General features: G+C 47.7%; 1 protein-coding gene across 6 annotated transcripts; it reads left to right on the top strand.

The window, feature by feature from the left end:
• The first annotated feature begins 78 nt into the window (after window positions 1-78).
• On the top strand, window positions 79-27,911 carry Ggt7 (gamma-glutamyltransferase 7). Of its 6 annotated transcripts, none has more exons than XM_076930060.1 (15): window positions 79-168; window positions 11,457-11,692; window positions 11,889-12,040; window positions 13,233-13,362; window positions 14,559-14,626; window positions 14,839-14,912; window positions 15,214-15,410; window positions 16,969-17,056; window positions 18,673-18,800; window positions 18,967-19,055; window positions 22,029-22,178; window positions 22,293-22,410; window positions 23,118-23,255; window positions 24,643-24,742; window positions 27,184-27,911. In XM_076930060.1, exons 2-15 carry the CDS (start codon window positions 11,516-11,518, stop codon window positions 27,345-27,347), a joined length of 1,773 nt encoding a protein of 590 aa, XP_076786175.1. In that variant the 5' UTR covers window positions 79-168; window positions 11,457-11,515; the 3' UTR covers window positions 27,348-27,911. The 6 variants fall into 6 exon arrangements, with proteins under 6 accessions (XP_076786175.1, XP_034350070.1, XP_034350074.1 ...); XM_034494179.2 differs by lacking the exon at window positions 79-168 and adding an exon at window positions 2,549-2,753 and having other exon boundaries at window positions 13,233-13,350; XM_034494183.2 differs by lacking the exon at window positions 79-168 and adding an exon at window positions 2,550-2,753 and having other exon boundaries at window positions 13,233-13,350; window positions 24,643-24,735; window positions 27,184-27,286.

Here is a 27,911-nt window from a genome sequence, read left to right as displayed (position 1 = left end):
TGGCCCTTCCTGCCAACTCGTTCTGATTCTCTCCCACCTCTTAGGACATGTCATTCTTTTTGCCTCCATAAATCTCCATCCTGATCTAAAGCACAAGACTCTTAAGTGAAGACGAAGAGGATCCTTCAGATCGTGGCCCCAAAAGCACAAGTTCTCTTTGCACTAAAGGTAAATTCAGGAAAGGAAGGGAAATTTCACAAAGTCGGGGAGCAAATAATGATCAAGTTAGGGTCAGGCCTGAGTTCTTGTGTTGTCTGTTTTTACTAATACAAACAGAAGCCAGAGCTTGTAAAATGCAATACAAGTATAAAGAGGAAAATTTACATTCTTTAATTCACCTAAGTACAGGTACACTCCTATCTGCCACAAATTGAGTTTACTTCCCTCTGACTTCCCTCTATCCTCTTCACCCAAAAGGAAGCCGAGTTGGACACTCTCAATTTTCTTCCTACAGTTATCACCAAGAACTACCTCATCTAACAATTCAGACTGTCAAGACAAGGATCTTTAAATATTTAGCTACAAGGGTGAATCTGAGGTCTGAAGCAGGCAGCTCCTACAGTTTAATGTCTACACAGGGCTTGTGACCCATCTACCCACCTGCTACCCTGATCTTTGTCCAACTGACCATAAGCTTAGCTCGCCCTAAATTGAAAAACTCATGCTCTGATATCTGATCCAGAGCCTACCGGATCCTAAGGGGAGGTTTTGAGGCTCACTAAGCACATACAGACCTTGTAGAATAGACAAGGGTCTCGGTGAGGGAACAGATATTTTGTCAAGGAGACATCAACTCCTCTAAACAAATACACACGTCATTGAAATTGCATGAACTATATTAAGGAGGCAGAGCTTTTTCTGGAGGTCTCAGACCCCATGGAAAAGCCCTGCTTATAGGATGCAGGTGGCATTACTGGGCTAAGAAACAGGTTTTCATGTAGGGGATAAAGACTTCACTAAGGCTATCTGAACCCCGATGAGAGGGTTCAGTCCTCACTGAGGAGCCTCTACATAGGCTGAAGCAGTGGACAGCACCCAGGTGACACATATCTCCTTTAGTGGGGACAAAACTCTGATTGGAATTGAGGGAATCACAGAAACAATGATCCCTATAGACCTTGCTAATAAGAACCTCTCTATGGGGAAGAAAGCAAAAGTAAGTTTGCCTATTGATCCGAAGACTACCATCCCTCCTTATTCCCAGCTCCACTGCCCAGCTCTGACCCGCCATCCTTCCTAAACCTTTCTCCTGCAACTGTTCCCTGTCTACTGCTGCCCCCTGCTGTCTACAAGTAGCACTGCAGCTCCGTGTTCCATGGTAAATGCTAAAACCGTTCAAGTCACACCGAGCCTGGAGCCAGGGATCGGGAAAGAAAGGAATATTGTGTATCCATAGCTTCACCAACCCCACCTCCCTGTTTGTGGACTGAATAATAGAAGTTAGAACTCATAACTTTCATACTTGGAGCTAGGAGAGCAGTTCCAGAGATGGGCTTGGCAAGTACAGAAACACATTCTCATTCTTACCTTTTCTCTCTTCTTTGTTTCTTTTCTCCTCCTCCTCCTCCTCTTCCTCCTCCTCCTCCTCCTCTTCCTCCTCCACCTCCTCCTCCTCTTTTCCTTTTTTCTTCTGATGCTGGGTGTCAAACCCTCACACAGGCAAGCACTCTACAAAGGAGTTACTCCCTAAGCCTCTGTTCTTACTCGTTTATCCTTCCCATCCCACCGTGCTGTTCTACCACACCATTGTTACTTCTTTTACTTTGGCTCCAGAATCACATCAAGCATTCTTTAAAATGCCAAAGAATATTAATGTTCCAAAGACCATATTCTGGTCTACTTAATCACGTTTCCTGGAGTGGAATCTGAGGATTTGCTTCTAAAGATCCTAAAGTTGGGGTGGGCTTTCAAGAGGGGCCAACCTCCCATGCTGATACATCAGGGCGGTTCCAGAAGGAGGAGTGTGAGCCATTGGGTGGGTGTGGGAAGGGATGTGAGAGCGAAAGAGAGGTTCAAGAGGGGTCTGCACTTGAAAAAGTAGTCGGAGTGAAATAGGGGTTGGGGATTGAAAAGGTTGGGGTGAAACGAAGCCAGAGGCGTAAGTCAAAAAGAGCCCTGGGGTTGTGAAGAGTAGTCTGAGAGGGGTCGGAGGAGTAGTTTGAGATCAGATAAGGATAATCTTGGCGACTACAGAGAGATTTGGGGTCCAAGAAGTGAGTGGTCAGAAGATCTGAGGTCAAGGAGAAATTTGCGCTCAAAAGTCAGTCTGTGGTCCTAGAAGCATATGGAATCTGAACTGGATTCAGACTGGAAGGAAGAAGGACTAGGGATTGTTTGAGGATCCGAGAGTAGCGGCCTCTTCCTGGCAACCTTCCACTGTCCTCTGGGCTCCCATCCTCCTGCACCTGCCTGCAGGCTGCACAGTAGACTTAAGCAGGCGGGGGCGAGTCAGACTAGGACACTGCTGAGGGTGGGGGCGCCCCCTCCCGGCTGTCCAGGAGCTCAGACCCCGCCCTCCGCCCTCGCACCCCCCTCTTCACTGCCACTTCCGGCAGGCTCTGCGCTGCTGGGGGTTAGGGCGAGGATGGCGGCAGAGAACGAGGCTAGCCAGGAGAGCGCTCTAGGCGCCTACTCGCCAGTGGACTACATGAGCATCACCAGCTTCCCGAGACTGCCGGAGGACGAACCAGCGCCTGCGGCCCCACTGAGGGGCCGTAAGGACGAGGACGCCTTCCTGGGAGACCCGGATACTGGTGAGGCCCTCTGGCCCCATCCCTGCCCCGCCTTGAGGGGTGAGGGTGGGGGCTGGTGTCCCAGTCCACCTCCTCCTGTTCTGAGCATCCATTTCCATTCTCCCATCTCCTTCATCCATCATCTGCATCCTGGACCTCTCCCCTTCTCCCTCAGCCCTGTTAACTGTCTGGTGGGGAAAGGGGTATTTTTGCTTTAGAGACGTAGGATGCGACACGGGAGGGGATGCAAGGACTGCAGCAGGAGGGGTTATGATTACCTTTTAGGAAGAACCTATTGAGAAGGAAGGGATGCTGGAGAGCCTAAAGAACAGCTGTGATCACCTAGTAAAGGCTTTTCTCTAGCCACAGAGGACAGGATAGAAGAAGCCAAGTAGGAGACTGCAGCAGGCGGGATGGAGTCTAGATCTTAAGGAGAACTTCACCACAGCCAGGGATTATGGGAAGCAGAGTGTCCGGAGAAGAGCTGAGAATCTATCTCTTCATGTCCAGAGAGGGGTAAAGAAAATATGATTCCTCTCTGTCTGGGAATTCTGGGTATTGGGAGACAGGGGATGGACTGCATGACCTCTCAAAGTCCTTGGGGACTACAGTGCCTTTGCTGTTCTGTGGATTACCCTACCCCTTCCAGAGATGTGGATCTGGCCCGGATGTTAGTCAGGTTGGTAGGAGCTTCTGGTCAGCAACAAGATCTGTTCCCCAGGAAGCAGTCTCCAAATTTTACTGTGTTCTCAACCCTCTGCAGAAACTGAAGGAGATGAAGGTTGGGAAGGAAGCCAGGCTTGAGAGAGCTGGGGACCAAGAGATCTTTTGGTATTCCTTTGCTAATGCTATCTCTCCTGTCCATGTGGTCCAGCTCTGTGCACCCCACCATTCTTCATCCTGCATCCCTCTGCCCTCTTTCCCTCAACGTCACTTCCTGGCATTAGAGCATTCTGCTTCCCTCTGACTTCCTCCTGGTGGAGCCTGCACTTGATCTTTATCCCGTTCTGTGCTGGAGGAGGATGCTCCAGCTCTTTTTAGCCTGGCTCTTCCGTTGTCACCCCTGGCATGGCAACTCTCTCCCCTGCTTTCTGACTACCAGATCCCACCATCCTGACTGGATCTCACTTTACCTGTGATGGGTGTGAGAATGGGTCATGGAGACTTTGGGTCCTCAAATATCAGAGCTGCTTATCAAAGCTAATTTTCTTGGGGGACCAATAGCCTTGGCGGTAGAAAAGAGGATGTGGGAAAGGATGTCCTGGTGGAACCAGCCTGGTCATCTATTGACACCAGCCACCTGGTCAATCCAGGTTTTCTATTCAGAGATGAAGAGTAGTGCAGTACTGACTCACTCACTACAGCAGGTGTGCCTACCCTGTACTGGGCCTTCCTTTTCTCCATCACTTCAACAAAGGATATCCATCTGTCCTAAATAACATAGTGGAACCTTTGACCTGTCTTCTTCTGGCCCCTCGTTAAAATCATTGCAAAATATATATAATATATATGTATATATATAATATATATATGTGTATATATGTATATACATACATACATACATACATACATACACTTATATCCTGTGGTTATTTATTCAGGCAGTGAGGATTTTACTACATGTCTGTGAGGCCTCTAAGGGCAGAGATTGTGGCTTTTTTTTAATCCACTCTTCTTTTTCCAGCATTCAGCAAAGTGTTGGGTACTCAGTAAATAATTATTGAATGAACAGAGGAAAGAGAGAAGCTGCCATGATGAAGTAATCATAGGGAATGGAGTTTCCAGACCTCAGGAATGCCTTGGGGGCAATTCAACAGAGAGGGGCTGGGGGGATAACTCAGTGGTAGAAAACTTGCCTAGAAATTCATCCTAAAGTCTGGTTACCCAGGCTCCCAGGAATTTAAACCTTACCACAAGGGTGTACACCAAGGTTCTTAGGACTTGCTTTGGAGGGCCTTGCCATCATAACCGTGTGAGCATTTTGATGCCATGTCACCTAGGCCTGTTTCCAAGTCCCAAGACTCTTTTGGTCCAGGAAGACCAGTTTGTAGGCTGACTTGACCTTCTATATCCTCAGCCTAGTAGTGCCACCTAGTGGCACTGCCCTGTCTTCTTTGCCAGGTCCATGGTTGGGCCTGGGTATGGAGGAATTCTCCAAAAGCACTTGCACCCCACAGCAGACCCTGGAGAAAAGAGAGCTAATCAGTGACCGCTCCAAAGTTAGGACACTCGTCCTTTCGTCCACATGGAAGTCACACAGGACTTCCTCTCCCGGGCATTAGCCTCCAGGTGTCTTGTAGATACACAACATTCTATGCCTAAATCAGCATGTCTTCCCCACAGGCTTCCTTTTTGTCCAGTGCCATTCTCAGTGAGTGACACTGCCTTTTGGAGTCCAAAGTAGATGCCCAGAAGCCACCTTTGAATCTTTCCTTCTGTTCTCACTTTCAAAATGTGACCTGGTTTTCTATATTTTCCCTCCTGAGAATCTCCTAAATTCCATCTGACCACCATATCATCACCTGTCACACCTGTGTGACTCCTAAGTCACACAGCTGCACTTCCTGCTGCTGCCCTCACTTCAAGTTCATGCATCACTCCGCTCTTCTGAATGTCACCCCAAGTTCAGAACTCTCCCCCTTAAGAGAGTTCAAGTCCAGCCTAGGATGTGTTATAACCAGTTTTTGAAAAAACATGGAAGAGAAAGAAAACTAAATATTTTGACCAGCCACCTTCAGATAGCAATGCCTTGTGTCTCATTAATTCAGGATAATTAAAATTAAACCCACCTTTCTCTGAAAGTATACTGGGCTTTTGTTTATTTTGAGACTAAGATCTTATTCTGTAGCTCAGGCTGGACTGGAATTCACTATATAGCCAAGGCTGGCCTGGAACTCACTATTGCAACCCACACTGGCTTCAGACTTATTGCAGCCTCACTACTTCAGCCTCTTGAGTGCTGGGATTGTAAGTTCCAGCCACAAGCCTGTCTCTAATAAACTGTTTTCTTCTGGCCCCAAACCAAAATCTCCCAGTATATCGCTCTTGCTTTTATCAATGGGATTATTGCCCTACTATGTATGCAGAGCACCTGATATGTACTCAAGAGCCTCCCTTTCCCCATTTTTGGTATTTTTTCTCAGTATATAATTTTGCTAAATAAATGAGTAACTTAATATGTTGAATAATCTTAAATAGATCTAGTTGTGGTGGGGCCATTTAAGGCAAGTACCTTGAAATAGCAACTAAAATCAACTAGCAAGGTTGGATTTTTACTTATTTGCTTTTTTTTTTTTTTTTTTTTTTTTTTTTTTTGAGGCAAGGCTTCATTTATCCCAGACAAACTTTGATCACAGATCCTTCTGCCTCTACTTTCCAAGTGCAGGTGTCACAGATGTGAGCCACTACACTCACCCAGCTCACTGGATTGGTTTGCGGCATTGGAAATAGCCACCAATGCCACATGAATCAATAGAGAAGTGGCCATTGAGTGACAGAGAAAGGTGACATCAAGGCCTCCATTCTCCCACATATTCGTGTTATGGCTGTAGATAGCCATTTCTTCATCTGTAAATGAGGAAAGCGGAGCCTAGCTCATGAAGTCATGAAAATACTTCACTGAGGAAATATATGTGAAATACCTACTATATCATCAGCATGTCACCCAAGTGTGTGCACCTTAGTTCAGAGCTCCAGAATCCATCTAAAAAGCTAGACATGACAGTGCTTCTACAGTGAGATGGGGGATGGAGACAGGGACTCAGCAGCACATGGGCCAGCCTGATGCACAGAGCTGCAAGCAAGAGACTGTCTCAAGCGAGATGGAAGACCAGGAGTAATACCCAAGGCCGTCCGCTAACTTCCACACATGCTTGAACTTACATACAAGATCATATATGTCTGTGAACACACATCATATACCCATATATCACACATACACATATGTACCTCATACAATAAGTAAATAAAAATTCAAAGCCCCTCTTGCCCTTCTTTTGATACTTCTAAGGTTTTTGTATCCACAATGGATATTTAACATTTGTTGGTTGTGTGTGTGTGTGTGTTTAATGAATTCTCATCTACAGTCTGCTAGTGGTGACGTTGAGGTTTAGAGACAAGCATGATTATCTGAGGATACCATGGTTATCTAAGGATAACAAACTTTTTAAAAAGCGTTTTTAGCATCTTATGTATGTGGGTGTTTTGCCTGCACATCCATGTACCACATGCACCTCGTGCCCGAAGAGGTTAGACGAGGGCATTGGATTCCCTGGAACTGGAGTTACAGACCCTTGTGAATCTCCATGTGGGTGCTGGAAACCAAACCCAGGCCTTCTAGAAGAACAGGCAGTACTCTGCTTAACCTCTGGGCTACCTCTCCAGCCAGTCTGACAAGCTAATTTTTAAAAATTAAAAAGTTAAAAACAGGGCATAAGGCACACATATAGTGTACAGATACATATGCAGCCAAAACACATGTACATATGAAATTACAATAAGAAATGTAAAAATCAAAAGAATTAAAAAACAAAGTACAGGCCGGGCGGTGGTGGCACACACCTTTAACCCCAGCACTTGGGAGGCAGAGGCAGGCAGATTTTTGAGTTCGAGGCCAGCCTCGTCTACAGAGTAAGTTCCAGGACAGCCAGGGCTACACAGAGAAACCCTGTCTCGAAAAACCAAAACAACAACAACAACAAAGTACATATTATTTGCTTAATGTAAAAACAAAATAAAATATTAAAGGAAGTAAAAGTTGCTTTCTCTATCTTCCCCTCCCCCCCCCCAAAGGCAGGGTTTCTCTGAGTAGCCCTGGCTATCCTGGAACTCACTCTGTAGACCAGGTTGGCCTTGAACTTAGAGATCTCCCTAGCTTTGCCTCTGGAGTGCTGGGATTAAAAGCATGTGCCACTATGTGCAGTCTATTCTTATTTTTAAAGATTTTATTTTTATGTTTAATTATGTGTATGTGTGGGTATCTGCATTTGGTACAGTATAGAGGCCAGAGGTGTCAGATCCCTGGAGCTGGAGTTAGGAATCACCCAGCATAGGTGCTGGGAACTAAACCCCAGTTCTCAGCAGGAACAGCACAGAGCTTAGCCTCAGAGCCAGTTATCCAGTTTATCTTCAGTTCTGTTTGGCTTTGGAGACAGAGTCTCTGTCTATGAAAATCTGGCTGTCCTGGAACTTACTGTGTAGACCAGGCTGCCCTCGAACTCATATTGATCCACCAACCTCTACCTCCTGAGTGCTGGGATTAAAGGTGTGCACCACCACATCCAGCCATCCTCCAGTTCTTATGTCTGTGTAGTTTTTACTTTTTATTTCAAAGTCTATATGCTAAAATTTTAAAGAAGTATAAATGCGAAAGCACTAACTCAATTGGAGCCCACGTTTAAAAAAAGCTGGGTATGGTGCCAGCGAAATGGCATGAAGCTTGACATCCCAAGTTCAAGACCAGGATCCATATAGTGGAAGAGAACCAACTCCTGCAAGGTGTCCTCTGATCTCCACAGGTGGACATGTGTGTACCCTTGCACGCACACACATGCGGTGCATGTGTAAGCTCATGTGCATGCACACAGGAGATGAATGAGAAAGGGGTAGGGCTGTGGAGATGGTTCAGTTAGGTAAAAGCACTTGCCATGCAAACCTGATGACTTGACCCACCAAACTCATCAGAAGCCAAAAGTGGTGGTTTGCAGCTCTAATCCCAAAACTCCTTCAGTAAGATAGGAGGCAGAAACAGAACAACTGTCGGGAAGCTCACCATCTAGCTTGGGGTATGAAAAGCAGCAGACGCAAGAAGAGAGCCTCTGCCTCAACAAGGTGAAAGGAGAGAAGCAGCCTCAGAAAACTGTCTTCTGACGGTCACATGTGCTGTGGTACAGCACTCCTTCCGTCTGTGTTTCTGTCTGTCTGTCTGTCTGTCTGTCTGTCTTTGTCTCTAATTCTCTCTGTCTGTCTCTCTTTCTAACACACACACACACATACACACACTAATAATGATAAATTTAAACCTTTTTAAAAAGGAATTTAAGTCAGATGTGGTGTTTCACACCTGTACTCACAGTCCTCAGGAGGTAAAGACAGGTAGATTGCCTCCAGTGGTAGGCCAGCCTAGGCTACTTAGAAAGCTCAAATCGGCTGGAGCTAGCTGTCTCTCTCTCTCTCTCTCTCTCTCTCTCTCTCTCTCTCTCTCTCTCTCTCTCACACACACACACACACACACACACACACACACACACACACACTAAAAATGTAAGTAGATTTTTTTTTCTTTTCTTTTCTTTTTTTTGTTTTGGTTTTTTCGAGACAGGGTTTCTCTGTGTAGTCCTGGCTGTCCTGGAACTCAGTCTAGACCAGGCTGGCCTGGAACTCAGAAATCCGCCTGCCTCTGCCTCCCAAGTGCTGGGATTAAAGGCGTGCGCCAACACCGCCCAGCTGTTTGTGATTTCTTATTTACATAAAAGATAGAGGTCCTTAAACATTCCTAAACAAGTCAAAGACTTTGGATTTTTATCAAGTAAACATGAGAAATATGACAGTCAAAGTTCAGTGTAATCACTCAAATGTTTAAACTTATAAGAACTTACTGTGTATACATTAAGTAAGTAAGGCAATTAAGTCATCCTCTTACTTCCTTGTTCACAAATATCTAGAACTCTTTGGTCACTGGGGAGTGGGTTGAGGTAATAGCACCCAGAGGAGAGCACTTGGGGAAGAGGTGTTTGTGTGGAGGCCAGAGTAAGACCTGACTGCATCATCCTGTAGTACTCCCTACCTCATCCCCTGAGACAGCCTAGCACTGAACCAGCAGCTGGCCTTTTCAGCTAGACTGGCTCAGGATCTAGCGCTCAGGATTGTCCTGTCTCTGTCACACAGTGCTGGACTTACATGTGTGCACAGCCCTGCCCAGCATTTTACATGGGTACGTTGCTTCATGGAATCCTGTAGCCGGCCCCGTGTTAGGGATTAACTGTGTTGTTAGAATGAAGGAGAGGTTGATGACTTGAAGTGAGTTGTTCACACGTGGCTTTCAACGCTCCCTCGCCTCCACTCTTGTTTTCTTCCAGTCTGCTCTTCATACAGCATCCAGGGGGAACATATGAAAACACAAACCAGATGGTGTCTTAGTCAGTGCCCCCTTGCTGTGAAGAGACACCATGGCCATGGCAACTCATAGAAAAGAAATCATTTAATTGGGGCTGGCTTACAGGTTCAGAGGGTTAGTCCATTATTATCATGCAGGGAACATGGCAGCACTCAGGCAGACCTGGTTGCAGGAGAGTAGCTGAAAGTTCCCTATCTGGATGCCCACCCTCAGTGACACATTTCCTCCAACAGGGCCACATCTCCTAATCTTTTCAAAATAGGGCCATTCCATGTTGACTAGGCATTCAAACATATGAGCCGTGGAGGGCCATTCTTATTCAAACTATCACAGATTGCTTCACAGTCTCCCAGCTCTCTAGGGGCCTCTCAGAAAGAGGTCAAGTCCAAGTTCTCAGTGTTCACAGGACCAGTATACAGGACTGGTGTCCACTCTGACTGGGTTTTTCCGCCTCTTTTGCTGCCACACCAGAGCCACCAGACCTGTTATTTCTTTCAAATGTCAAACTCGTTTCTACATTAGGGCCTTTGAACCTGCTGTTCTCTCTTCCTGGAACACTCTGTACAAAATCTCTGTTCTCTCTTGGTGGAAGCTCTTTCTTGTCCCTTCATTCTCAGTTCAGGAGTCATTTTCTCATGAGGCCCTTCCTTTATTTCCCTCATAAGCAACCTCTCTTCCAACATCACATTTCATTTCATGCTCTAGTGTGTGTGTGTGTGTGTGTGTGTGTGTGGACTGTGGAGGTGAGGGGGGATGTGAATGGTGGGGAGAGTGTTGTAAGGGAATGTGTGTGGGAGTGTAGTTTTTTTAGTTGTACGTGTGTGTGTGTATGTATGTGGGAATGTGTGTGTGTGTACACACTTGCTCATGGGAGCATGTATGAAGGCAGAGGCCATAGTAGAACCTTGGATATCTGGATATCTTCCCTCTATTGCTCTCAGCCTTACTACCTTGAGTCAGTCTCTCGCTGAGCCGGAAGCTGGCCTTCTCAGGCTAGCTAGTTTTCAGGCTCAACCTGTGACTTCCCCACAATGGTGTCAGGAACATGTTAGGTGGGTGCTGGGGAGTTGAACTCTGGTCCTCATGCTTGCAGACTGAGCCACTCCCCAGCCCCTCATGCTTTTTATAACATCTACCACAACGCATTTACTTATTTATTTTCTTCTCCTCCATTGGCCTGAGACCATCTGCAAAGGTGGCAATTATTCGCTCTAGTTTCCATTGAATGAATGGATGCGTGGAGCAAGGCTGGAAGCCAAGGTAGCTGGCTTGATAGTAGCCTCCTTGTTCTGGAGGCTGATACCCAGCTAGGATAAGGTTTCCAGGGCACTCCTGGCTATTCTCAGCCCGGAGAACCAGACTCATGGAACTTGGACTGGGTATTCACTAAAGGCAGAAATTCAACCTTTCTGAGGCCTGTTTGAGGTCTTTTTCCACCTGGGGACTGGCATCCTGAGAGCCCTAAGGTGTGTTGGAGTGGAGGAAAACTGAGCGGTGCAGAGCAATGGGTTTGTGTGATGGGCGGGGCGGAGGGGTGTGTGGAACGCCCAACCCTGAGGGCCACAGGCCCTGATAGGAGGCTGCCAGGCGGACACCCAACCTCTCCACAGACCCGGACTCCTTCCTGAAGTCTGCCCGGCTTCAGAGGCTGCCTTCGTCATCCTCGGAGATGGGCAGCCAGGACGGGTCACCCCTACGGGAGACACGCAAAGACCCATTCTCAGCTGCAGCAGCCGAGTGTTCCTGCCGCCAGGACGGGCTCACGGTCATCGTCACCGCCTGCCTCACTTTCGCCACGGGTGTCACCGTGGCGCTGGTCATGCAAATCTACTTCGGGGATCCCCAGGTGAGGAGAGCAGATGGACAGAAGGGAACGTGGTGAAGGGGGTGAGAGGGTGATGGGGATTGAATGGCTGGGGTGAGGAAGGGAAGAGGAGGGAAATGGCTCCAGACAAGAGAACAGGAAAAGAGAGGTTCTAGGTTAATGGAGGTGCGTGAGGGTGTTGGAGGGCCCTACCAGCCCGCTCTTCTCTTGCTCCTAGATCTTCCAGCAGGGTGCTGTGGTGACAGACGCCTCCCGTTGCACGGCGCTGGGCATGGAGGTCCTCAGTAAACAGGGCTCTTCCGTGGATGCAGCTGTGGCAGCAGCCTTGTGTTTGGGGATTGTGGCTCCACACAGTTCTGGCCTGGGCGGGTAAGGAGCTGGGTAAGGACCTGGTGGAGGCCTGGGTCCCTCAGGCCTACTTCTTGTCTCCTGGTCTATGGGCCTGGCTGCAGGTGTCTCTAGGTTTGAGCTTAAGGCGAAGGTGGGAAAACGTAGAAAACTAAGGCGTTTTCTCTTTCAATGGCCAGTTTCACTCTTTCTCCCTGGATGGAGTCATAATCGCAGACCCTATGGAATAAAGATATGGAGGTGTGTTCAGAAGCTTTCATGGTTTTCCACCAGGAGACAAGTTTTGTGATATGTAAGACGAGGTTCACAGGGAACAGTGGGCTATCAGCCAAGGCAACGACGCCCCAACTCTCAGGTTCACAAATCCCTGTGACTCCGATGGAAACTCTGGACCTTGTCCACAGAAAAAACACCCAAGGCTCCGAGTTCTTAAAACCAAGGCTACAAATTGGACATTCAAAAGTCACATCCAGCACCTAGGCTGGTTTGGTTTGTACATTTTTTAAAAAGTTTGCTATGGTTAAAATGTTGACAGTTTTCATAAAAATCCAGATTGCTAGCAGCTAACATCTCAGGGAAATCTGGTAACATGGGGCCCACATTCCCGTGTGGCCACAGCCATCTGAAATTGAGCCGAGTGCTCCCTTCCCACGGTGGGCCAGGATGCTGGCCACTCTGCCGTTTATCCATCCTGCTTTCCTTATGTTGTCACTTAGGCGCACACACTTAATTTTGCCACCCCCTCTCAGACGTAAATATGCCACAGAAAAGGAACAAGCTGACAAAAATCATTCTCTTGGCAGGACCAACCCTCCAGGCTCTACCAACGAAATTCCCCTTCTGGCCTCACACGGGGTTTTTCCTTACATAATCCAGCCCTGGGGGGGAGGGGGATGTACCAAGTAGGCAGGTGCAGGAAGCTGGCAGGGGTCCAGCTCTGGTCTAGGGAGGGGACAGAACAGCCTGTTCCCCCAGTCTCTGCATTTTTCTTAATCAGGGATTAAAGTCTCCAGTAACCTGGGTTCCCTATCTCCTAGGTTTTACCCTTTGTAGGGTGGCTGAGTTTCTGAATTCCTGCTGGGGAGGGGGCTCCAACATCTGACCCACTGTGGCCAACAGCCTACAACCTTCCCATAGGGGATTAAGGGAGTGGTGGTTGAATCTTTCAGAAGGGTGACAGGTAATCTCGTTCCACTTTCTGTGTCTTTCCCAGTGGGGGCGTGATGCTGGTACATGATATCAGACGGAATGAGAGCCACGTAATTGATTTCCGGGAGTCTGCACCCGGGGCCCTCAGAGAAGAGGCCCTACAGAGATCCTGGGACACCAAGGTGGGGACCCTGGTGAGAAGAGAGGGTCCAAAGGGAGGGGGAGGTCTCCTTCATTCCCTTTTCCTAACCTGAGCATTGATGTGCTTTGTATTTACCATGGGGTGGCAGAATGAGTTGAGCAAAATGTTCTTAGCTATATAATGGCAGGCAGCTTGCCCTCCTCCAATTTAAAATAAAGAACAAGGACCGGTTGGTGCTGGCATTTGTCACTAAGCCTGACAACCTAAGTTTAGTCTCCAGGACCCACATAAGTAGAAAGAGAGGATGGATTCCTACAAGTCTCCTCTGAGCTACACACACCCATATCATGGTTATATGCACACGCACACACACACACACACACACACATACACACACACACTAATTAATACCTAAATATAATTTTTAAATTAAAATAAAATGCACAAAATAAAATTGAATGACTACTAACAGATTAATTACAACATCTTACTTCTCTGACGGTCTCACCTGCCTGGAAGAAAAGCATAAGGCCTCCTTTGAGCACTCACGGTGCTCCCCTTTAATCCAGCACTTGGGAAGCAGAGGCAGACAGCTCTCTGAGTTCAAGGCCACACTGGTCCACAGAGTGAGTTCCAAGACAGCCATAGCTGCACAGAGAAACTCTGTCTCAGAAAACCAAAGTAAACAAACTCCTCTATCTCATTCTAAGCCTAACGACTATAACTTTCTCAGGCGTTGTCATGCTGGCTGAAAGAAACACTAGAGGCAAACTCACTATTTATAGAGGGCAAAGGAGGAAAGACAGTAACTTGGAAAAGTAGGTATTTAGTGCCATGGCAAAACCCAAAAACACCCCTGAGTTATCACAGGTCAGGTCAGGTCATGGTGGTGTGAAGGTGAACTGGCTAAACTGAGGTCCTTTGTGCCCCACTTAAAATGACAAGGGTACCTATTACCTAATGTGAACTGATTTTTACCTAGAAAGTTTGTGTCCTGGCTTTTGGGAGGGTTCGCTTAATTTATTAAATCTCTCAACTATGAGAGACCTTTCTGCATTTGCATTTAAGAATTCAGGGGTGAGGGAAAGGTACCCTGTGGGGGAAAGCTTGCCCCTTTCCTGGGATACTTGGCCTATGTCTTTCCCCTGTGCCAGCCATTCCTGGCTTGGGGCTCTGCGGAGTTCAGCCCAGCCCCCCCCCTTCCAGTGACCTGGTCTCCTCTCTCCCTCGCCTGCCCGCCTCGCCCAGCCTGGGCTCTTGGTGGGGGTCCCCGGAATGGTCAAAGGGCTACATGAAGCTCATCAACTCTATGGCAGGTAAAGACTCTCCCCCAGGGACCCCGGGGTCTCTGCCTACTTCCCTCCATGGGTGGCCTTTTCCTGTCCTCCTGGATTCGTTCCTTCCCAACTCCCCTTCCTAATATCCCCTTCCCTTGCCAGGATTCTCCTTCCCAGGAACCCCCCTTCCCCCAGGACCCCTCCTCCTCCCCCCAGGACCTCCTCCACCCCCTGCTCTCCGGCCCCCTCAGGCTGCCCTGGTCCCAAGTCCTGGCCTTCGCAGCAGCTGTGGCCCAAGATGGCTTCAACGTGACCCATGATCTAGGTCAGTGGGGCCTGGAGGTAGGGGGGAAGGTACAAGGTTAATGGGGAGGTCTTGAGATTTGGGCCCCAAGCAAAGGGGTTCTTTTTTCCAGTTTGCACTTCAGACTTCTTCCCAGCCCAGGCTTACCTGGAGGCAGCCTCCAGGGAGAGGATCTGGGCGGAGCCTATATATCCCTACTAGGCTATGACAGGCTTCTGGGGAGCCCGAGCTCAGAGCCAGTCACTTAGGTCTCATCCACCCGACCCATCACGTCCAGTCTTGGCACCACCCACCCAGCCTCTCAACCTCCCCCTCCCCCTAGCTCATGCCTTGGCTGAGCAGCTGCCTCCCAATGCATCTGATCGCTTCCTGGAGACTTTCCTGCCACTGGGCCACCCACCTCTGCCTGGCTCCCTGCTGAGACGGCCTGATCTAGCTGAGGTGCTGGATATACTTGGCATCTCTGGCCCCGCTGCCTTCTACAATGGTGGCAACCTCACGCTGGAGATGGTGGCTGAGGTGAGTGTGACAGTGGGAGGTGGGGCATTCACAGTGCCCCTATGGCAGAGATGCCACCTTTATCCTCTACGTAGTTTCTGGTTGTGTGCTTCATAAATAAAATTAACCTCTGACGACAGATGTCAGACCAGTAGTTGTTAAGGGCAAGAAGCAATGCCTTCTCTGTGACATGAGGGGCATAGGTAGAGATGACCTTGAGTGGCTGGGTTTCTCAGGGCCGGGGCCAGCTGTACAGGCGTCAGGTTTATTTCTTCCCAGGAAAACCAGCAACAGTCTAGGTTCTCCTGGGTCTAGACTCCTCCCTGCTCTGTCTGGGATGTTCCAAGAACTGATGGTGATATTGACATAGGAGATAGACACAGAGGGTTACCCCTAACTCCAAAGAGGCTTAGTCTGGGGTAAAAATGGGTACTGAGAATATTGTCGAGTTGTACTGTGCAGTGGGGACATTTATCTAAGCCACTGTCATATACTATGGAGATTACATAGGTGTGTCATTCAGTCATGAAGTGCATTCTCCGTACCAGTCAGTGTGTTTTATTAATCTGCCAGACACATAACTATATACTAGCCAAGAAATTCAGTGAGTAGTTCATTAAGGGCAGATAAGTCTAAAGTTTTATACTAGAAAATATAAAACACAGGATTGATAGTGGTGATAGTAATTTAAAATTGGCCTGGGGCTGGAGAAATGGCTCAGTGGTGAAGAGCACTGGCTGCTGTTTCTAGAAGGCCAGGTTTGCTTCCCAGCATCCTCAACTGGCTGCAAATCCAGGTCCTGGGGAATCTGGCGCCCTCTTCTGGCCTCCATGGGCACTGCATGCATATATATATGTGGTGCACAGACAGTCGCAGACAAAAACACCCATACTCTAAAATAATAAAGTTATTTAAAATTATTTTAAAAAGACTGACAATGAATGCACTGCTGGAATGGAATGAACACACTGGTTTGTACAGGATTGGTGCATTGGTCAGGGAAGAGTGGTCAGTCATGTTTAATAGGGTGGCTCAGTCCTGACAAGGTCATTCCAAGTCTTTAGTAATCTTACTATAGAGGAAGGCCAACCTAAGGCTCAAACCTAGGGCTTTGAGCATACTAGACAGTACTCTACCACTAAGGTATGCTCCCAGCCCTGTCATGTATTTAGTTAATTGTAGTAAAATGCCAGATTTTGGGGGGAGTACTTGGGGTTTTTTTGGGGGGGGTTGTTTTGGTTTTTTTTTTTTCTGGTTTTGAGATAGAACGGTTTCTTTATGTAGCCCTGCCTGTCCTAGAATTCATTTTGTAGACCAGAATGGTCTTAAAATTCAGAGACCCACCTGCTGCTGCCTCCTGAATGCTGGGATTAAAGGTGTGAGCTGCCACCACCTAGCTAGTTTTGGTAATTCTTATGTATGTGGTGATTTCCTCTGCCTCCTTTTTCCTTGGGCTGATGGGATCCCAAAAGGTTGTGGAAGGAACACAAGTTGCACAAGGCTCGTCTGTGGTTGATACATGTGTCATGGGCCATCCTCAGGCGCTCACGGTGATGAATGGTGATTGTCTTCCCTCCAGGCTCAGCGAGCAGGGGGTGTCATAACCGAGGAGGACTTCAGCAACTATAGTGCTCTCACAGAGAAGCCCGTGTGTGGAGTGTACCGAGGTGACCTCTCCCCCAGCTCCGAAGGGTCCCACTCAGGAGAAACTTTTCAGTCCATGGTCACATCTTTTTGACCTGGAAATTCCTCTCCCTGTCACAGGAGATAAACAGAGACAATAAGCTCCCTAGGCAGCTAACTGTTGAAACAAGCCAGAGCCAGCCACTTTCTGAAATAACCATGGGGTCAGGTATTAGTGATTAGGATCTGAGGGGCACCGAGCCAATGGCTAAGACCTAGAAGTTTGGGGTTTTGGACATGGCTTTTCCTTTTGTTGTTTGGGGATTTGTTATTTATTTACTTTTTTATAATGTTGGGACTTGGGCCTTTCACAGAGGACAAGTTCCTCTTTACTGAGCTACGTCTTGGGTTTCCTTGATTTGGGTTCTGTATGCCTCAACTCTGTCCTCTAGCTCCCTTCTCGAAGGCTTGAGCTTCCTAAGGATTTTTGAGACCAAAGTCCACCTAAGGGCAGAACAAGCCCTTTAAGACAAGCATAGATTTGCCCGTCATTGACAGTAAAAGACAATTAAGACCTAGGGAGGAATGGAACAACTCAGGAACCAATCAGAAACTTAAAAAGCCAAGCCTATGGCATGAAGGCAGTTTAAATTTGCTGACCCCAAGGTGTGGTGTGCTAGGTCCCTTGGGAGTTCTTAGATTCTCTCCTTTCTAGGAAGGACAGGTTACCTCAAGCCCTGGGTCAGGCCTCCTCTGAGTTTGTTTCCAGGCTCCTGTCTTCCTGACTCTTCATCTAGAGGTAGTACTATATGACACAGAGGAAAGAATGTAGCTTTGGCATCAGGAAGGCTGAGGTGAGCATCAGCTGTACCTCTTGCCCTGCACTTCCCACTCTGAGCTTTGGTTCCCTCTGTAAGGTGGAGACAGTAATAGTGTCCACATCTCAGGGTGCCCACGGGGACCTGATGACAGAATATAGGAAGTCATCTTGACACAGTGGACACTAAATCCATGGCAGATTTTTTGTTCTCCCTACCCAGGCTGGGATATCTCAGCAGTCCAGTCCCTCAAGTACTGTAGGTTCACCTGACCTGTAATCCTGGCCCAGTTGATTCGTGGGCCTCAGTGTTTGTCCCTATAGAATAGGGTTGATTAGACGAGTCAGTTATTACTGCCAGTGTTCCGTGTCTCCAGTCATTATTCTTTTAATGTCCAACCACCGAATAACAAAGTAGGAAGAGAAGGATGCTGCTCCCAAGAAGTTTCAGGTTGAGTGGAACCATCAGAGCCCTTGAAGAGCTCCTGACCCGAGGGAGGGATTGAAGGAAGTCCATAGCAAACCAGGACTCTGTAGACATTTGTAGACATTTGGTCACCTGTCCCTGCTTTGCCGGTGACCTGTAATATGACTCTTCAGCAGACCACAGATTTAATATGTTTGCTGCCAAAGTGGGCACAACTTGGTTCTTCAGTCTTAGTTTTCTCCTATGGCAGAGGAGGCTCTGCCTTTGGCCAGCATGTGACCTTCTGTGGGTCCCTTTGCCTCTTAGGGGTTCCTTTTCTCATCTGATAAGGGCTATCACTGTATTGTAATGGTAAGGTGTCTATATGAAGATGACTTGACCCCTCTCTACTGTCTGGTCATTTCCTATCCTTTCAGGCCACCTGGTTCTCAGTCCCCCACCCCCACACACAGGCCCGGCCCTCATCAGTGCTCTCAACATCCTGGAGGGCTTCAACCTCACCAGCCTGGTATCCCGTGAGCAGGCACTTCACTGGGTAGCAGAGGTAAGGCCCACTCTTCCATCTTGCCTGGATTTGGGAACACTAGAAATGGGAAAGTGGAGCACCTCCTTGGAGCAGGACTAAAACACCTTTGAGTTTTGAGGATCCCCCAAGTGGGGGTGCTGGGAGGGGCCTGGCAGCCTTTTCCACATCCCTGCTGTGTTTTCAGACCCTGAAGATTGCATTGGCCCTGGCTAGCAGACTGGGAGACCCTGTCTATGACTCTACCATCACTGAGAGCATGGACGACATGCTCAGGTTTGTCTTGGGATATGGCCCTGGGTGCTGCAGAAATGGGGGAGATGTGGGAGAAGGGATCGGGCAAAAAGCTCGTGAAGTCTCAAGTCCCTTTCCGCTGAGCTCTGTGTGTGACACGTGGTGCCTCTGGCTGCATCACCTTCCTCGTCTGCAGAGTGAGTTGGTCAACTGCTTGTGAACCCATTGGACCTTTGCATGACCTTAACCCGTATGGACGCCGCTGTGCTCCACTCTGAGTAGAAAAGGAAAAACCTGAGAGCAACTCAATCGTCTCTGTGCAGACGCTGGCGGTGATGGGAATTCTGAGTGGTTATATCCTTGCCAGCAGCATGGTGGTAAGATCATGCTTGGTGAGACCGCCTCTGTTAGACCGCCACTTTTAACATTTCCTAGCTATCACTCTGGGAAAGTAATTTAAACTTGCTACATCTGATTACATAAGGAGCCTGGCAATACTGTATTCACTCTGTGAGGTTTTGATGATAACAACATGTAAATCAATAAGAGAACATGCATATAAATAAGATAACATTTTAGGTATTTAACACATTAACTGGAAACATAGTAAATGCGCAGTAAATGAAATTTATTATTATTAATTGGCCATAAAGGTAAGAGTGGGTTGACTGTTTGACTGTTACTGTACCTGACTCACAGTCTGGCTCCAAGAAAAATCACAAGCTAAAAGTACAGCTAATGTAAATTCGTACTGTTACTCAAACACTGCTCTGTGAATTAAATTGTAAGTAACTTATAATTTAAAAGCAAAAAGATAAAAATTGAGAGGCTTTGGAGAAAGGGATGCATAGTTGCAGATAGCAGGAATAGATTCAAGAGGTCTCTTGCATAGCGTAGTGACTAGTTAATGACGAGCTGTTAAAATTTGAATAATAGTTAGGCATTTTCAGAACAGATATGATAACTGTGGACTATTACAGTTGTTAGTTAGCTAGATTTGACCATTCCTCAACGTGTATACCCCTCCTCAAAACATACTGGTGACTAGTGCCTGTAATTCCAGCATTCAGGAGGATGAGGCAGGAGGATGGCCATAAGTTCAAGGTCAGCTGGGACTACATAGTAAGTTGTGGGTCAGCCTGAGCTACATGTGAGCTGCTATATATGAAGTACATTTAATTGTAGCAGTCAGGGCTGGAGTGATGGCTCAGTGGTTAAGAGCACCGACTGCTCTTCCAAATGGTCCTGAGTTCAATTCCCAGCAACCACATGGTGGCTCACAACCATCTGTAATGGGATCTGATGACCTCTTCTAGTGTGTCTGAAGACAGCAACAGTGTATTCATATACATTAAATAAATAAATAAATAAATAAATAAATAAATTTTTTTTTAAATTGTAGCAGTCAGGTAAAACATAGAGAGACTGAGGAGATAGCTCAGTGGGTAGACTCACTTATAGCACAAGCATGGGGACCTTAGTTAAAACTCCCAGAACCCATATAAAAACCTGGCATGGGTGTCTGTAATTCTAGTAATCTCTGAAGGCAAAGGTGGGAGATGGAGATAGAATTCCCAGAAGCTGGCCTGGTATATGCAGTGGAAGAAACAACAGAGAGCCTACCTCAAACAAAGTGAACAGCGAAGACAAACACCCATGGTTGTCCTCTGATCTCCACACGTACATCATGTCATGCATACACCACACACACACACACACACACACACACACACACACTAACAAAAGTCAATATCATTTATCAAAACAAGGCAAAAGCAAGAGCAATGCAAACTCGTGAGCATCAAAGCAGTAAGGATGAACCTTTGACACTCGGCCTGCTCACCCAAAGCCCTGAGCCCACAGCAGCGGTGTGCACGCTCAGCTTTTCCACCCTCTCTGCAGAGGTGTGGAGACTCAGTGTTTGCCCAAAGCCCTGAGCTCACTCTGCATGGTCACCAGGCTGTTTGGTTGAAAACCAAATGGACCATCTTTGGTAATCCTGATCACCACAAATAACCCAGCACACAGTTAGTAGCACTGATGATAGGGAACCCCTCAGCTGGGCTTACAGCTCTAAAACATGCCTGCATTTACATGACACATATGCAGTTATTTCAGCCAGTGAATAGCTATCGAGGGCCTACCATGTATTCTTTGCCTTGCAAACAGAAAAACAAAAACAAAAGCAAAACAAAACTATTAACCGGTAAAGATCCCCATATACAAAAATACTTCCTCAACTAAAACACTGCAGTCTTCTCTCCCTCCCCCTCCTCCTCCCTTCCTCATTTTGGGATAGAATCTTGCTATATAGCCAACCCTGTTCTGGAACTCTGTGCATTCTAGTTCTGTCTTAGCACTTAAAAATCTTCCACTTTTACCTCTGAGTGCCAAGATTACAACCGTGCATCAACACTCTGGCTTCTCACTATATGTTTTTTTTAAAACTTTATTCATCATTTGATGATGGTTGTGTGTGGTATGTGTACAGAGGTCAGAGGACACTTTATGGAGTCAATTCTCCCCCGTTTACCTTTCTGTAGGTTCTGGGGATTAAACTCAGGTTGTCAGAGTTGCACAGAAAGCACCTCCTACCAGCTGAGCCATCTCACAGGCCCCATCTCACTAAATTCTTAATGAACTTTAGTTCCAAACTACATACATTAAGCCAAATCAATCAAGCTTGTTTATTCCAAACAAATACCTTTAGAGCATCCCCTGGGCCCAGATATTTCCATAGAGAAGAATAGAGCCAAATAACAGTTAACACTTGATTGGAACATTAAGTAGAATAAAAGGTTGGCTCTCAATTCTGAAGAATGCCTAAATAAATTGGTTCAGTTCAATGGTTATTTTCTGGATGTTTCCTACATGTTAGCAGTGCGATCTCCCTCTGTAGGCTTAATACTCCAATGAAGAAGGCAGATGTGACCTAGCAGTCACACAAACACCACAGACAGGTGGGATGTAACGAAAGCCCCCTCTGTGTTCCTTTCTTTACCACCTCCTTTACAGCAAGGTGGAGGCCGCCAACTTCCGAGGCCACATCAGTGACTCTCAGGCAGCCCCTGCCCCACTTCTGCCTGTCTATGAGCTGGACGGGGCTCCCACTGCTGCCCAGGTGCTGGTCATGGGCCCTGATGACTTCATTGTGGCCATGGTCAGGTAAGCCAGCTCAGGCTTAGAACCAGCGATAAGAAATCATTCCAAGCAGGATGGAAGTAGGGGCTGGGTGGGGATGAAGGCACCCACAGGGCTCAACGTCACTTCTACCCCCAGCTCCCTGAACCGGCCTTTTGGAAGTGGCCTCCTCACTCCCTCTGGGATCCTTCTCAACAGCCAGATGCTAGACTTCTCCTGGCCCAACAGGACCGCTAACCACTCTGCACCCAGCCTGGTAGGGTCTCACTTCTCACTCTCCTGGGGACCTTGAGGCTAGGTAGGACACAGCACCATGGATCCTCCTTCTTCCCTGTTTCCTTTAAGAACTTCAGTTTTAAGGAAATAGAGATGTTCACTTCATTCCCATCCTTGCCTAATCTAGAACACGGAAGCTGATGGGTCTAAGGAATCTTTGTGCCATTATGTCATGATCTCAGTGTGACTGGGAAAAGTCTTGCCTCCTCTCTGGACAATTGAGACCACTGACCCCCATTTAGTGCTTGGGCTTCTTCTGGCACTAGAGAGCTAGGATTACATAATGCTGGGCTAATGGTGTTCAGATCTGTGATGGGACACCAAAGAGGGACCAAGAAGGTATTCCTGCCTGCTGGGAGCCAGCACTTCTGCCTCTGCAAGCTTCCTATAGGGCAAAGACACAGAGATGGTCCTGCTGTTCCCAGTGCCATTTCTCTTGGTTCAGTCTTGTCTCCTGCTATGCATACCAGCGTTGTAGCTCAGTGGTTCCACTTCTCCTTTGCTTCCCCGCTAGTCTTCTTGGAACACTTCCTTTTCCACAGACAGCACATTGTTGCCAGGAAGGGCCCATCTCCCAGGAGCCAAACTCGTGGACCACGTGGAAGAAAAGTGGGAAAGGTGGTGGGCTGGGCCTTTCCCTCTGCTCCACTCTACATCCCCCTTTTCATCTCTGTCCTCTGGCAACAGGAGAACTCGGTACAGCCAGGGAAGCGGCCCCTCTCCTTCCTTCTGCCCACTGTAGTCAGACCAGCAGAAGGGCTCTGTGGTACCTACCTCGCTCTGGGGGCCAACGGAGCTGCTCGAGGCCTCAGTGGCCTGACCCAGGTGAGAGCTACTCCATTATGGATCTTCTGTAGTCGGGAACCATGCTGTGACCTGGTCTGCCATGTCTCACATATTGTTTCCCATGCCTTTCCAGCAACCACAGGCTGTAGTGCATTGTGGCAGGCCAATCCTGGGCACAGATGTGCTGTGTTGGGCTTCATAATTAAAATGGGGCCCTGAGATCTGGGCTGCCTATGTTTTATAAGTCCCATCATCCCCTGCTCCAAATAGACCACCAGCCCTCCGTAGGGTCTTATTTTGAAACTAATGTCTCCCGCTAGTCTCCAGAATGCCTTAAAATAGTTCCATGAGTGTCTTGAGCATCTGGCACACAGCAGGCTCGTATCTGGACAGGTGATGAGCTAACTTTGGATAGGAACCCCATGAGTTCAGCCTAAGTGCTGCCAGCCTTCAACTGTGGGATGCTGGGGTAAATAAATCACTTAGCCTCTCTTGAGCCTTAGTATCCTCTGTGAAGTAGACCACAATAGCTCATATCACAGAGTTCTTATTTAGTACTAGGAACTGTGGTGTGTGGTGTGTGTGATTTGTGTGTGATGTGTACATGTGTGTATGATGTGTGTGATGTGTATATGTATGTGTGATAGTGTATATGTGTGTGGTGTGATGTGTATATGTGATGTGTGTGGTGTGTGTGTGAGATATATGTGAGGTGTGTCTGTGTGTGAGATGTATTTGTGTGATTTGTGTGTGTATGTGTATATGTGTATGTGTGTGTGGTGTGTTGTGCATATGTGATGTGTGTGGTGTGTCTGTGTGTGAGATGTATTTGTGTGATTTGTGTGTGTATAGGTGTATGTGTGTGTGGTGTGACGTGTATATGTGATGTGTGTGGCGCGTCTGTGTGTGATTTGTGTGTGTATGTTAACCCCTTTAACTCCTCCATCTTTGGGAAGAATGATTGTTTCGATTTTACAGGTAAGGAAACAACCTTAGGGAGGTTAGGAGTTGCCTCAGGTTTATTCAGCTATTGCATTTGGTAGGAAGTGGAGTTCCAGAGTCCATCCAGCCCCTAACCACTGAGATAAAACCACCCAATTTGTCCTCTAAACCACCCTGTTAACCCTACCTTGTCTGGAGAGAAGGGAAGATAGCCCTGGGCTAGACTATGAATACTAATGCTAGCAGTGCCCTTTCCTTAAACTCTGAAAGGCAGTCACAGTCTCTTTCTGATTCCTCCTCTGTAAAATGGGGACAGCTACCATAGGTCACCTGTTTCCAGGACAGTTGCAAGACTTAGATGATACACCCACCCAGTGTGAGCTTTTTAAAGACTAGAGGGTTTGGACAGAGGATGAGAGCTATGGAGTCTTGAATCACTGTTTCTGGGACAGCTCTGATGTTTTTGCCCCTTGCCTGCCCACAGGTTCTACTGAATGTCCTGACCCTGAACCGGAACCTGAGTGACAGCCTGGCCCGAGGACGCCTCCACCCAGACCTGCAGTCCAACCTCCTGCAGGTGGACAGTGAGTGCAGAGCAGGGCCCCAGAGGATGGGAACAGGGATGGATGGAGAAGGGCTCTCCCAAGGTTTTCCTGCCTTGACCAGCATTAACTTCCTTCTTGAGAAGGATTTGGTAGGACCAATGTAAGATCTAGGGATTAGAACCATCTTGGCATTCCTTGTCCTTCTAGTGTTAGGAAATCCATGTCTCAATCCTTGAGACTTTGTTTTCTCCTTTATAAAATGGGACACAGCTATCTTTTTGGCAAACTTCCATTCAGTAGTATATGATGAACACCTACTATATGCCAAGCATCATCCCAGCTGAGGGGGGATACTGCATTTATAGGCAGACAGGAAAAATAATCAGAGACACATGAGTCAGTGGAATTAAATCTTGGCCACGGCATTAAAGCAGAACTCTGTAATGGAACCTACAGGGGCAGAAAGCTTCTCTTTGAAATGAAATTAGGAAGCTCATGGCTTCTTAATCTACCAGCAAGTGGCTTTGGGAGGCATCACAGGGGAGGTGGTGACTGGATGGGCCTTGAATTGGGAGTGGGAATTAGGCATGTAGGGGTATCAGACTGGACAGGAGGACAATGTGTGAAAGACCCAGAAAGAATGGCATTTGAGACCAGCTGTTTCCTGAGGTTACCTGGCACCTTTGTGGCTTTATACCACCTCTCGGTTACTCTGCATCTCTGCAGATACACTTCTTCCTGAATCAACCACAGTCTCGCAAATACAGACTTAACTTTTACAGTGTATTGACCTTCTATAAACACTGGGAAGCCATTACAAATAAGGCAACCTGGCACTTAAAAACCATAAATTAAGGAAAAGATACAGTCAATCAGTAGAAACAGTAGTAAATAATTTTAGGGGGGTGAGGGGAGGAGCAGGGTTTGTTGGTGCATGTCTTTAATCCCAGCACTCAAGATATAGAAGCAGGCAGATCTCTGTGAGTTCAAGTCCAGCCTGGTCTACAGAGAACTTCCAGGCCAGCAAGGGGACACACAATGAGACACTTTCTCAAACAAACAAAATAGAACAAACAAAATAAAATAACAGGATATGACTGGGGATAAAGCCAGTTGGTATGTGCTTGCCCAGAACACACAAGGCTCTAGGTTCTACCCCAGTACCATAAAAACTTGACCTTGTGGTGCTTGCCCTGGGCAGTAGAGGCAGGAGGATCAGAAGTTCAAGGTCATCCTTGGCTACCTAGGACACAGTGAGTCTGAGGTCAGCCATGGCTACATAAGACCCCCATTTCAAAAGGAAGAGAAAAGGGAAAGAAAGCAGGAAAAGCCTGACAGCACCTGATATTCAAGATAATGGGGAAATTGTCAAAGATGTGCTTTTTGACCAAGCACAGGAAGGATGTAAAGGAACCAACTGTGTGGCTATCAGGAGGAAGCATTCTAAACTGAAACAAGACTGGGTACAAAGGCCTGTACTGGAGAGGCAGCAAGGCTGCCATTATGGCTGGAGAGATGGCAAGGATGCTAGTATGGCCAGAACAGTTAAGCAAAGTGAAGACTAGAAGGAACTCAGGAGAAGACTTTAGAGAGGGACTGGTGGGCCCTGGAGGCTTAGGAAGACTTTGACTTTTATTTTAAGACCTGTCAGAGCAGTTGGAGGGTTTTGAGTGGGAGAAAAGCCCCTTTGGTTCTTGTGTAAAGCTGTGAAGAAGGCAGGGCTGGGTGAGCATTAAGTATACCATGCTAAGGTCCTCACAAGTAGTCCTCATGAGTGGCTATTTAGCGATAGAGTCCAGGTCTCTTGCCATTCTTAAGAATGCCTGCTTAGGCTGGGTGGTGATGGTGAATGCCTTTGATCCCAGCACTTAGGCAGAGGCAGAGGCAGAGAGGCAGAGAGGCAGAGGGGCAGAGGGGCAGAGGGGCAGAGGGGCAGAGGGGCAGAGGGGCAGAGGGGCAGAGGGGCAGAGGGGCAGAGGGGCAGAGGGGCAGAGGGGCAGAGGGGCAGAGGGGCAGAGGGGCAGAGGGGCAGAGGGGCAGAGGGGCAGAGGGGCAGAGGGGCAGAGGGGCAGAGGGGCAGAGGGGCAGAGGGGCAGAGGGGCAGAGAGGCAGGTGGATCTCTGCAAGTTTAAGGCTAGAGTGAATTCCAGGACAGCTACTTAATAGAGAGACCCTGTCTCGAAAAACAAAAACACAAAACAAGAACGACTGCTTATTATTATCTCTAACTGATTACAAGGCTCTAAGCTCAGTGCTTCCTTAATGCGTTATCTCCTTTAAACCCTGAAACAACTTTATATAGTAGGTTCTCTGTAATCCCTCATTGTGTGCATGAGGACACTGAGGCTCATGGAAGTAAAGCAATTTATGCAAAGTCATGCAGTTCCTGCTGTTGAAACAGTAAGGCCATGACTCAAATCTGATAGCGAGGTCCCTGAGTCAGGGCTCTAATGCACGTATGCCGCGGGGATGGTTTGCAGGTGAGTTCACCGAGGAAGAGATTGAGTTCCTGGAAGCCAGGGGTCACCATGTGGAGAAGGTAGATGTCTTATCCTGGGTCCATGGCAGTCGGAGAACCAACAACTTCATCATCGGTGTGAAAGACCCTCGGAGCCCGGATGCAGCTGGAGCCACCATCCTGTAGAGCATTGGGTGGGCGGGATCTCTGCTACCCGCCTTTGCATGTTCCCAGAGTCCCTCTTTCTCCCAGGTTTGGTCTCAGGGGGACCCCATGGATGCCTCAGATCAGGGGCTAGAGGGGATGCTTAGCAAACCCTATCCCAGAGTAACTGGAAAATTCTCCAACTGGAGGCCTTTGGTGGTAATGGTGACATCCATAACCAGGCAGGCAGGACCTTGAGGAGTCAGACTGTCTGTCTGTCTCTTCTCCTCTCTCAGCCATGCTATCCTTGAGCTTAGGGATGTGCTTGCAAACCCTTCTCAAGGGTCTCAAAGCCCCAGCACCTTCAGACTGGTCTGACCTGGGCCTGTCTTCCAGCCCCCTTTTCCTGTATCTGGCCCCATTTCTTAAGTGACTAGGACTTTTTAAAAATTGGCCATTATAGGGAGAGGTAATCCTCCCCTTCCACCAGGTTGAGGCAGGGGCCTTGCATTTGAAGGTCCCCAGGCAGCCGAGTAGGGGTGGGGGTGGGTATCAGCTCAGGGGCTTCCATTTGCAACGGGGAATTAAAGAAAGACTATTGCTTAA

Source organism: Arvicanthis niloticus, chromosome 2 (genome assembly GCF_011762505.2).
Source record: "Arvicanthis niloticus isolate mArvNil1 chromosome 2, mArvNil1.pat.X, whole genome shotgun sequence".
NCBI classification, from domain to species: Eukaryota; Metazoa; Chordata; class Mammalia; order Rodentia; family Muridae; genus Arvicanthis; species Arvicanthis niloticus.
This window is presented reverse-complemented; position numbering and strand designations above follow the sequence as displayed.